Source organism: Pomacea canaliculata, linkage group LG8 (assembly GCF_003073045.1).
Source record: "Pomacea canaliculata isolate SZHN2017 linkage group LG8, ASM307304v1, whole genome shotgun sequence".
Lineage (NCBI taxonomy): Eukaryota > Metazoa > Mollusca > Gastropoda > Architaenioglossa > Ampullariidae > Pomacea > Pomacea canaliculata.
The window spans coordinates 17,145,947-17,158,464 of NC_037597.1; the positions used below are offsets into that span (position 1 = coordinate 17,145,947).

At 46.5% G+C, this 12,518-nt stretch overlaps 1 protein-coding gene across 1 annotated transcript in view; it reads right to left on the reverse strand.

Annotated features, from left to right (window-relative positions):
• LOC112569958 (protein stum homolog) overlaps positions 1-5,603 on the reverse strand; it is a 42,628-nt gene extending 37,025 nt beyond the window's left edge. The window contains exon 1 of the mRNA XM_025248082.1: positions 4,623-5,603. Coding sequence (XP_025103867.1) covers positions 4,623-4,854 — 232 coding nt within the window. The 5' untranslated portion in view covers positions 4,855-5,603. The remainder of the gene's footprint in view (positions 1-4,622) is intronic.
• Positions 5,604-12,518: the final 6,915 nt, after the last annotated feature.

Genomic DNA, 12,518 nt, shown 5'->3' on the forward strand with positions numbered 1-12,518 from the left:
TGTTGACGTTTTATCTCTTAATAGAAAGTTTTTTTAATGGAGGAGAAAAAAAGAACTGAGTTTGTGGCACGAACTATCCTGTCTCGTCTTTTTTTTTAAGCTGCCTGGCGGTAAATCTCCCGACGACATCTTAGATCAGCTGACACTAACTGCTGTCGATGGTGCTGTCGTAAATAATGGTATCGTGTCATCATAAACGGAGTTCCTATAGTCAGGCGATAGCGGCCCGCGGATGTAAGGAAAAAGTACACGAACTTCACTGGTTTGGAGTGCAGGAGGTTTTTTTTCCAACGACTTTGTTAAGTTTAGCAGAAGAGATTATCTGTTCATGTGTTCGAGTGCTTGTGTGTGTGAGAGAGGACCGGAAGGTTTGGTTGCGATGGCCGGCGCCATCAGTACAGATGCAGGTCAGTGACAAGATGCAAATCTTTACCGACAGCAGTTTCCTTTTTCTGTCTGTTACAAGTTTACAGACGAGAAGGTAATCTGCTATTTTGCAACTCACTTAACTTCTAACGCGTTTTATTTGCACCAAATTCCTGCAGCCTGTCAGCCCTCGCGTCAGCCCCGAGCTTTCATCGTGCTGACGCCTGTGGGCGCCGTCCTTTGATGTTGTGTACAGCGACTGCCGTTGGTTTACCGCTCCTTGCAAATCACGTTAACAAGGGGAGGAGGCTGGTCCGTCTCCTCAGCTCTGAAACCCGCGCCTGCTGACTGTGGCCGACTTGTTGGAACTCGAACCGTGCCCTCCCCGCATTCCAACCATTCAAACACTGCGTGGAGTGATCTGAGGTGTACACGACTCCCTTCACCTGAACCCTACCTCCTCTACTCTACTAACTTCCCTTCTTTTATTCGGTTCCTGGCCTGGTAAGAGTTTTACAACTTTATTCAACCGCTCAGATAATTCTACTGAGTAGACCAAAAAAAAAATTTTAAATACAATAATTAAAAGAAAACAATAGTGAATGTGGTTGTGTATCCAGGATGAGAGTTTATAGATGATTGTGTGACAGTTTATATGTTGTTATGTATCCATGGTGATAGTTTACCTGTGGTTGTGTATCCAGGTTGAGAGACCGGTTACCCGTTTCTGAGTTCATGCTTAATCATTCCTGCGTGAAGGACTACATGTGTTTTCGTCTTACTGTGAACTCTCATGTTGATGGACCTGCTAATGGACTGTCTGCACGGTTCGTTAGAAACCAGAAACTCGGAAACCCAGCAGGTCTAGCACCAGGTGCCTGTCGCAGTGTCCTCGCCTGTTGTCAACAACATCATTGACTGGCGTGACTTTCATCAACGACGATGAAAGGACCGAAAGGTGTGGGGGTCGACAACACGTGTTTCCAAACCTTTCAGCCTCAAACTTCCAGAAATTCGCCAAGTCATTATAAAGACTAGCATGCCATCACCTTCACCTTCACACGTCCTACCTCATCACTTCTTTCTTGCCTGCAGAAAATGTGAGCTTCGATGATTTGGTACTTGTTCTTGACAACAGACTGGTGGTTCGGACCTCACCCACTCATCAGCGAGTCTATCAACAGTTACACGGCCAGCTGACCATGAATTCCAGACGTGCCAGCACTGCCCTTTCCTAAAGACACGAGAACTTTTCCAGCAGCATAACGCCTGATAAAAAAAAACATACACACAAAAACCAAAACAAACAAGTCATTCGCTGGACACGTGCCAGCCAAGCAAGCTGTCGGAGTAGTTTCCAAGCGACGGAACGAGGCAGACATTCGAGACTCACTGCGCACTCAGCGCGCGCTCTCGGGTGTAAATACCACCCTTCGCCATTGCAACTCTGGAATCTGTAAACACATACTGAGAGGAGGAAACGCTCCACACCAAAAAAAACCTCACACACACAAAATCCTCCAAATAATCTCCCCCTCAGCAGCTCTTTTGCGGTTGAAAGTTTTCAAGCTCACGTCCTCGAGGTATAGTGTGGTCGGGAGATGGGGAGGGTGAGGAAGGGATGTGATGAGGGGAGGGGGAGTAGAGGTGAGTGGGTCAGGAGGGGATGCTGACCTGTGGGTTGGGGTTAGAAGAAGGAAGTTTTGTTTTGATCGAGCGCCGGTGCCCTTGGATCCTGTGGTCGTGAGGGTGCATACGTGGACATTGGCAGCAGACTGAGTGTGGAACTGTCGTCTGTGTCCACATGTGCCTAGACATGCATCAGTGTTGTCTGTGGATGGTCTTTGTGCAAATATTTCTGCGTGCATGGCTCTGTGTGTGTGTGAGAGAGAGAGAGAAACAGAGAGCTAATAGGTATTTTCTTTTCAGTGCATATGACAAATCTCAAGAGTGACAGAAAAGAAAACCCAGCAAACAAACAAAACATTGTCGCTACAGTTTATACCATCTCCCAGGATGACGATTCACATCTGATAGTAACAAACCTGACATAAAAATAAACCAAAACGAGTGTCTTCCTCTGGTAAATGTATGCATCTAAGACAGGATCGTGATTAGCAGCCATCAAAACACCAAAACCCAGAAATAACATTTGGCGTGTGTCTTCCTTCCTACAGAACCTCTTAGGTCTGCAGTTCTGTTAACTTTGTATTTGCTGTCTCGGCTATTTTCACATTTGTATTCATGCGTTCGAGCAAACCTATTGTTAACATCATTTTTTTTTTTTTAAAAAAAGACAAAAAATACTCTCAGAACATCGGCGTCCTCTAAAAATCTGTAGGCGACTGGTTTTTACTTGACTGAACTTCACGGTCTACTATTTTCCTAGAATTTTATTGGCCAAAGAATACTGACTTAGAATAAGGACAAAAGGAAAAATTTTTCTTTTGTTTTTTCTTTTTGCGCTGTCTGAGCTGAGAGTAAAAGGCAATGTGAAACCTTTTAAAGGCTGCACGCAGGAACTGTAAGAAACACCATGAAGCCCACCCTTACTCACTCACCCACCCAAAGACTCACATATCTCAGTATTCCATTGCCTCCGAGGCAAATCCGATTGAAACTAGAAACATCAGAAGCGAAGACACTGAAATAATGGTCTAGAGCGACAGACAGGAGAGGTTTGTGGGAAAGAAGCTGAGACTACAGGCCAGACAGTCCCTTCACAGTCGCCATACTACAACAACAACAAAAACTTCGCGCGAAAGAGTTCCGCAAAGATCAACAACATCTTCGGTTCCACTGCCTGCCTGTCCGGAGGCCTGGTAAGCATCGCACTTCGCCCTGCTTCGATAACACACAGGAAGTAGGGGGCGCCGTACTCCAGCGTTGTTCTGATGCAAACAAAGCGCTCCGCTTGTGGAGTCTGTAGACCGATGGTGTAGCCTGATGGTCACGTGACTCACGCTTCTTATCCGCTGTTTCAAATCCCCCAAACCCAACGGAAGAACGGCGCGTGTTGTTCAAACCTGAATTTTTTTCATTTCCACGGATGTGTTTGCCCGCTACAAGAAGAATCGCCGGCTTTATCTGAACACCACGACTTGGGTGTCACGCCGCGGTTGTTGTCTTGCATGGGGTTCAACCCCCTTGCTCCCCATCCCACCTTCTTCTTGGTTTGCGCGGCCTTGATGTGGTAGAAGTCGGATGCACGATCAGCCCAGCGGTTTCCCAACATTCCTCGCCTTCAATTCCCCCGGAGTTACCGGTCCTGGCGCCACTTGCTGACGTCAGCTCTTTGTACAGTGAACGAGGTGTGCAACGGGTGTTTCTCTGCCAAAGTATTTCACTTTGAACATTTAACTTTCGATGGAAACATGGCGATGCCAGAACTGCTTGCTGACGTGGGCGAATTGAAGAACCTGATCGTCTGACAAACACGCAGTCGATAGGCACGTGCGCTGCGGTAGTAGTTCTCGACCCACACGCGGCTGAGTCAGTAGGTGCTCGACTCGCTCAAAATGTTTTGGACGGAATTCCGAAGACTTGGAATTTTGAGAAAACCATTCCTTCTGCTATATAACCACATTATTCGCTCGATGGCTGGTAGGAAAAGAAAGGAGGGGGATAAAGGGTAAACAACCACAATGAAAGTTGTAAATAGCCGCGGGGTGTGCACCGTGATACGATGCTGTGCATGATGATGACCTTGGACGAGGGCGGGTCTGCGTGCATCTGGCGAGTGTTTAACCTGACAGTTATCTGAGGTTGAAATAGAAAATATTGTAACAAAACATTCCCATGACACCGTCTGGGGCAGTTGGTTGAAGCGCTTCTCATCACGACAGTGAGAATCGGTTGTTGTGGGTTTGTATCTAGGTTCCGACCTACCTCTCTACATTTGATTGACACTTGTTTATATGCGCTTACGGTCTTGAGTATTGTTTGAATGCTGTTTGAATGGTGGTGAATGAATTTGTAAGACGCTTTTGACTCCTGTTTGTAAATGTATGCTCAACGACTTCATGTATGTAAGCATCTTGAGCCTGCTTTTGTTGGTGGGTTAAGGTGCTCTATAAATAAACATCCAGTATTATTGTTTATTATTATTTTCTTCGGCCATCCTTTAGCGAGGTTCGAGTGTGGGCTTAATAAACATTAGACACCATCATCCCACCACTACCTGATCCATGCTGTAAAAAAGATAGAGAGAGAGAAAGCAGGGTGCGAGGGCTATAGCTACCCGGTACACTACTCACCCAGCCCCGGGATGGCGATGTTGAAGATGCAGCAGAGGATGGCGATGGGGAGGGGCATGCAGGGTATGGCGTTGTACATGGTTCCATGCTTTTCCGTCACCTCCAGCACCTCCGACCTGTCCTCCGCATACCCGGCGGCGATGTGCACGTTCTTGTGGCCCGACAGGCGGCGCTGCTCTCCGGACACGGTCAACGACGCCCGCCCTTCGCTGTCTGCCGACATGCCTGTCATCGTGCTACGCGTGACCTCACTCTCGGGGGTCAAGGAAGTTTATTTATGTGTGTCGACCACCACCCGGAGCAGACACGTGTTTGGAACTCTTCGCCGGTGTGAACAAGTACTCCTGAGCACCGGGGGGAGCGTCCTGCCTCACTGTGACAGTATTCTCGCCACCAGTTCTTGACTGCTCACAAGAAAAGTTTGCATCGATGTCAGAACAACTCTCTTGTGTTTCCCAGTTTGTGTTCACCAAGACCACAATCACCGCTTGACGTGATTGTGACTATCAAAAGTGTCCCGTGACGTCAGTGTGACCTCACTAGCATACGTCATGAGCTCACCCAACACGTCAGAGTACCACACGGTTACGACACATCAGTTGTACGTGATCCTCCAACAAGACCGAAGGAAACTGTTCCACGGTGTCGTGCGGGGCTGGATTCGAGCGGTTCGCAACCCGTCGGGAGATGATGTGGATGGGGCGCAGGGCTGTTGCTGTCGTAGCCGCACTGGATGAACCCGCCGAAGGCTCTCCCCGGGCTCGAACACTAACGAGGTTAGTGAATTTCCTGCACGCTTTCTCCCTCGTCACTGAGACTCCCCGGATGCGATCTGGTCCTAGAGGTGAGACGAGAACCAAAGTCTCCAGCGCGGTGATTGGATTACAGGTGTCTCGTCCTCGCCACTAAACTCCGCCGCTAGGTAGCAGTCGTGCGGCTGTGGACGTCGCTAAAAGTCGTTAGGGACTGGATCCGGAGTAAGCTGTAAACAGAATCTGAACTTCTCTTTATCTGGGGGACACAACTCATGGAATTACTCGCGGAGGGAAGTCACCAAGCATAACATACACATACCTGCTAGCACATTCATATATATATATAAACATGCATATAGACTTTCCTATTTAATACATATTTTAGCTCTGGTGGGCGTCTCTGTCTTATCTCAAACATTTTAGTGCGATTTCATAATTTAGTTAAGTATCAACTCAGTCTTCTTCTCCGGCCCGAAAATGAAGGTACCGCCAGTTAACAAGGCATTCAGCCGCCATTTGTTATAAAATTGAGTTCTGTTTGTTTTGTTTAAAAAAAAAAAAACCAAACACACAGACTGACCTAGAGATTCTAATTCCTGAGAGTTTCAAGCATTTCCTAATGAAGCACTACACCAACCGAGAACATACTTCTGAGACTTCGCCATTAGTGGGTTTTGACCTTTTTCCAAAACGGACTTTGCGATGTTCAAAAGGTTGTTATCTCGTGAAAAAAAAAACCATTGTTATCCGCTTAGATTTTTAGGGAAATTGCTGTCTGGGAATACAGTGTAACACCTCTGCTGCTTTTGTAAACGTTTCCTCGGGTGGACATCATCCGATCAAAGTTCACCTTCTCCTTCTTCGCGCTTCCAAGATTTCAACTAACCTGGGCGAGGCAATAAAAATATTCACAGTCATGCTCTACACAAGAGACTCGACTGCTCACCAGTAAACAAAAATATCTCTTCCCAGATCCGAATCGTCATAACGACCGAAAGTAATGGGTTCCAGTTTGTTAATTACTAGCCCTGACAATTATACGAGGTGGTTAAATGATAAATCGGTAAAGTAGACCCTGGTGGTAAAGCAATAAACGCAATAACAACTGGCATTAGCTGTGGAGAGAGTCCGTTGGAGAGCTTCCAGACCCTTCGTCTCCGGCTTCTGTGCGACAGGAAGAGCAAGTCAGCCATGCGCGTTACACATCGGCGAGCATCTGTCATCAGTGATAGACAGAACGATATTATTTTCACGATATGCTGACAAAGTCCACTTCCCTCCTCCTCAAAATCGATGTGAGAGAGAGAGAAAGAGTTCGGGGTGGGGTGCCTGCGGGGAGGGAAGGGTTGAGGGTGCACTGCTCGAACAGCAAGACCCACTAGAAAGAACTCTTTCTTCTGTTCCTCCCGTAGCCACATTTCATATTTTGTCTGCCATAGCATCGAGTGTCGTATTAATGGCGGCGCAGTGGCCTGACCTCCGACGACAGCAGCTTTGGAAGGCTGGAGGGTCGTATTCCTGGGAAAGGGTGGTCACTTTGCAAACACTCGCCAGGACTGCCTGTTCCAGAGAAGCTAATATTTGCAGTGCACCATATTAAAGGCTGGGACCCACAAAATTTGCTTCCTGTCAGTATATTAGACACCATTTTATCATCAATCCATGCTGGATATATTCAATAATGATTGCCTGACTCGGTTGAAATCGAAACCCAAGACTTTGTAAACAATGCTATCTTATTTCTTCTGCGTTGACAAAATGTGTTCAAACTGCGATTTACTGGCAGCAATGAGGAGAGAAACTAGAATTTTTGTCAAAATGTTTTTAATTGAATATGTATAACTTTAATTATAAGAGAAAAGAGAGTAGAGAGAGTTAGGAATACAATACTCGCTTCTTTGGTGTTTTCCAGAGTCTCGATGAAGACACAGCATGAGTCGTGTATTTGTCGACAAAAGAAATGTAATTCTCGATGCCGGGGAAGTACAATCAAGTATTGTCGTGATTCGATCGTCCTCCGGAACGTCGTACGAAGTAGGAATGTCTAGAATGTCTAGAATTCTGAGCTGACGAGCAATCCGCAAGCTACAGGTGCTTGTTTACCATCCACACAGGTTATGTCCCTTCGTTTCCGAAGACATCAAACTGTAGGTGTCAGCACAACGACGACGTTGACCGTTGGATGGTCAAGGGTTACCGTTGTCTTTGCCAGGCTAAGTAATTAAAAGAAGGGGATGCAAAAGTCGGCTCTCACTGCGACTAGTAATCGCAGACTGAAGAACCCGACTGTAGGCAGGGCGCGCTGGCTGCGCAAGACAACTTTCCACGCGCAAAATGTCCTTCTACAACCACTGGAACGAGGAAAGGAGCGAGGAAACGGTCGCAGGAGTACGTCGTCGGCGCTGGCGCGCATGCACACGCACACACACACGCATCACCTGCACTCTCGCACGCGCGTCCAGCTGCTGCTGTGAGTGGCGATGGTGAGGTGGAGGAGGGAGGGAAGGAGAAGGAAGATGAGCGTTGATGCGGCGCGCGGTGGCTGCAGCAGACGATGGAATGTGGAAGTCGCGGGCGAGCCAGCCTACGTGGGCCCACGACGTAGTATCACGTAAGCGGCCCGTGGCAGTGTTTGTGGAGTTTACGTCCTGCCACCGTGACGCACTCCGCAAGCTGGGAGGGAGGAGAGGAGGTGATGAGAAGGGTCGGAGGACAGGTTCTGTGGTCGAGGTGCGCGCCGGTACAGCCGTTATCTGAAAAGTTTTAAACGTACTACAAAAGCAAAACGCCAAATGTTTCGCAAACCGCTCCGTTTCCTTCCCATGTTTGCCACGTGACCTACACTGCAAATGTTTCTCAAACCTGTTTGGCTCGTGTTTGTGGTTTTACAACCTGTTCTGAGATTTCCCATCGGTTTTCGGTTTTACTGCATGGCTGCCAAGGCACTCGCCAAGCTGATTGAGCATCCAGGAGTATTCTGGCGAATTGCGAAGTGTTGTAGCAGACCTTTTTCTTTCTCTCAGAATTGCCGAACACTTTGATGCTCTCTCTCTCCCCCGCTGGAAACTGCGAACTCTTTGGAAGACTTCTCTCGTTTTAATGAAACGTTTTAATTAACGGCATTCTTGCCATTGTTGCATTTACAGGGCGAGTTGAACTAATAAGCCTCATACTCACCCATCCCCATCCAACCCCCACAACACACACATTGCACATGATCCAAGCTCGGTTGCCGAATTTCTTAAAACATTTATCTACAAATCAATCTTGTTTTTCCTGTGTTTTCACAGAAGTCCAACGATGAACACACACACATACTCACTCTTTCCCCCTATTTTTGAGAATAACGAACTGTTCTGACAGTCTCTTTCTCTCTCTTTAAGAATGGAGAAAACAATCTTCCTCTTTCTTTGAAAACGGCAGAGCTCTGAAAGTGTGTGTGTGTGAGAACCAGACTCTACACACACACCTCACCTGCGGCTTACGAGTATCGAGTAGCAGCTATCCTGGTGATGAAGGCCCATCTAATAAAGGAAGTTACAAATGTTAACATCCACCATCTCTTGTTCACCTGTTGACGCAGATGCCTGGTCAGGGTGAAGACCTTGACATACTTTGCCATTTTTTTCTTGTAAAACAAAGGAGTCTAAGAAAAGCATCATGAAACCTAATTAAACCCATCAACAATCAGTCGAGTCTGTCGAGCAACTGCTCTGTACTTCGTTGTATTTCTGTTAAAGTGCTTTGTCTTTCAGATCATTTGTGTTGTTGCCATGGAAGTAGGGTTTGAAGCAATTATTTTTGCATTCATTTCAACGCCGAACCTTCAGAATGTAAAATAAGAATGCAACCGCAGGCAATAATAACATAATAACAGCAGGGTGTATCATAAGCCTGTATCTGTGCAAAAGGCTTTTTAAATTATGTTTATTGAATATGTGCTGGTTTGTATTGGAAAGAGATTATGTGGATGGTCATTCTAATATTTATTTTGCATTAGCAATTTCATGTGTAATGAAGTGAACTTTTTGTATAGGTACATGTCGACCTATTTTTGTTTTAAAAAAAAGTATATAACACTTTATTTCTCCACTTCAGAATCTCTTTTCTACTTCTACTTCTTGTATGGAGTTAATGAAAGGAGTGCTTGATGCCAAGTTATGTAAACTGTATTTACTGAATACTGAATCTGAGGGAAAAAATAATAACAGCACACCTGCACACCTGCACAAGACAAATGACTTGCCAGCAATGATGGTCATAGTGCCTGGTGCAGTAAGGTCATAAACCATTGCTTTGATAGTGTGACCAGTACAAGTTTCCTACAATGTGATTCCCATTGCAGATGACCATTTCACGCGCTCCATGCTTTCTCTTCCTCCCCCTCCCCATCCATTCCTCCACCCCTTCAACTACCGTCTGGTCTCCTCAGTAAGCCTTGTCAGACTCTTAAGTCGATTTATATGACGTCTGCATTGAGTAGCTTCACTTCTTCTGCCACCACCACTACCACCATCACCATCACTACCACCACCACCACCATCACCGCCACCACCACTACCTCCACCACCATCACCGCCACCACCACTACTCCTTCCGGGTTGGAGAAATTGATAGGCCTGCTCGATCGCAGCTCGTCTTGAGACAAACAACAGAGGACGAAAGCGGAGAAGGGAGGGTAGCGGGGTAGGTGGGGGGGGAAGACATCTAACGCCCAGCGAAAACATATTTCGTCCAATAGATTAATCGAATTCTGGGTGCGTTACTTATCATTCCTCTGTCATCCCTGCTGTCACGTGGCATGGTGTGACCGTTCGCACAGCAAGATCTAGCCACACCGCACTTTTTGACACCTGGCTTTGTGTCAGCTCCGCACCCTCCACCCCACGACACCCCGCCTTTCCGCGAAATACAATGTATCTGTATCCATGGCGACGCGACTGTTTATTCCTCGGGAAAAAATCCCTTTGTCGCGAACTTTTTTTTTTTTTGTAGTGAACAACTGAATGTTTCTGTGTGAAACTCTGACATCTCGGGGTTTAGCGCCGTGCCCATGGTATCGGGTTTAACAGACAACGACATGTTTGATAAAATTGTTCATGGCTTGGCCTATCCGTTTTAACACATGGGAAAATAAATAAGATTTTGTCTGTGGATGCATCCGCGTACACAAGGAAAGTGGTGCGTCATACCAAGTGGTGCCTATTCATCGGTTATCACTCATCTGGGTGAGACGATATTCCCATCGCAGACAGCTCTCCTCATTTTTTTTTTTCATATTTCTACAGACTACCACACACACATACACGGGCAGGTTTGATTGCCTGTAGACCGGAACTGCTGGCCTATACTTTAGCGCAAATTAGTGTTGAAACAGAATCAGACTGCTTGCTGCAGCGAATGGCTCACCAGACCAAATCCTTGCCAGTGGACCTTTCTAATCTCGCATCACTTAGTGTCGGATAGGTTTGTTGATCAATATAAAGGTAAAACTAACAATTTGAGAGGATGGTGGCATTGTGTGTTAGGAAGTTATAAAAAATGGTGTCATAAAGCAGAAAATATTTTACAGATAACATCTTTGAGCTGATGTCGCCAGGAGACACAAGCCGACACCTAACCGTTGGAATAAAAACCTGTTGTTGCAGAGAATTATATCCAGCTATGAATAATCTTCTAAAAGGAAATAAAATACAGGTTCGTAGCTTACAATATAGAATCTACTATGACAACATACACGCATATAAGTCTATTTCAAAATAAAAGGTTGTTTTTAGTCGTGAAAAGTACAAGCTTGTACACCACAGCTGTCACACACGTGTCAACAACAGCAGGCTGACACAAACAACCCTGACAACACCACGTGACGATCAACAAATTAACGGCGCATTTGTCCTTTCAAGATCTAAGATTAATACCACACTGTTTGTAATGTAGGTCGACCATTTGTAGGAAATAAATAATAGCAAATTATGTGCACGCACATGGAGAGTGAGAAAGAGAGAGAGAGGGAAAAAAAAAGATGCACTGGGACCACAGCTTCGTAATTACTGCCTTCTCCAGTCCACCACTGAGATGATCAGTCAGGTCTCCGTCTGCAATGCAGAGAGAAGATGCTTGACAGCGCCGCGATCGCGCCTGATGCCCACTCACTGATGTCGGGTGTGCGTGTCTACCCAGCTCCTATCGGATTTCGCTCCGTCCTTTCCCTTGACGCGAGCCGCGAAATGCGACGGGTGGCGATGTGAAGACGCAGCTGATGAGCCGGGCTTTGGTGGTAAAGTCGACAAGATTGACTGGGGGTGTGGAGAGAGAAAGAGGACCTCACTGGATGTTACCAACTACTCCCACCTGGCTGGACTTCCCGTTTAGTCGTCATGCTGTTTCAAGATGCAGAAACGATCCGCGTAAACGCTTGTTACGGGTCAAGGTTTAAGATGGGGGTCAAAACTGGTCTAGACGCGGGTACAATGGTCCTCTTTTCGTCGCCCTCGCCCCACCGCAACGTACACCGCGATACAGGCAAATACAAGAAGTAACGGGAGAACAGAAAGTTGTATTCAGCACCAGAAGCTTGTACTATCTGGATCAAAATAATTTTTCTGTATTCGAGGTTCACGTCTGTTGAGCAACGGATATTGTTATAGCACTATTCAGTCCGAAGTTTGGTCGTTTGGTTTACTTCGGACACAGACTGTGTGAACCTGATGCACCGTTTCGACCGCCGGCAAATGCTGAGACTAAACTGAAACTCATCACCCACCTACCACACAACCAAACGACGCGACGGTTGAAAGCTGATAGCAGGTGACTTACCTGAAGGCACGGAATGATGAACTTTAAAAGGAGAGAGTATTCAGCATGATGCTATTACGATAACGCCAAAAAACAAAAAAAAAGGCAAAGCGGGAAGGGGGAGTTCTGCCCAGTGCGTGGGAAGTAATCGGTGTAATCAACGATGGCCTGCCCTTTAGTCTTTGCCGACAAAGCTCTCTTCATCAGGAAATTCATTCCCCCGCCCCTCCGACCCCTTTTCCCCGGTTGATAAGTTCCTAAATTTAACCATCACAGCAAGTACAGCGAAATTACTACATGGCTGCATCAGCAAAACCCAATTTGTCAGCTGAAAATAAAGCCACTA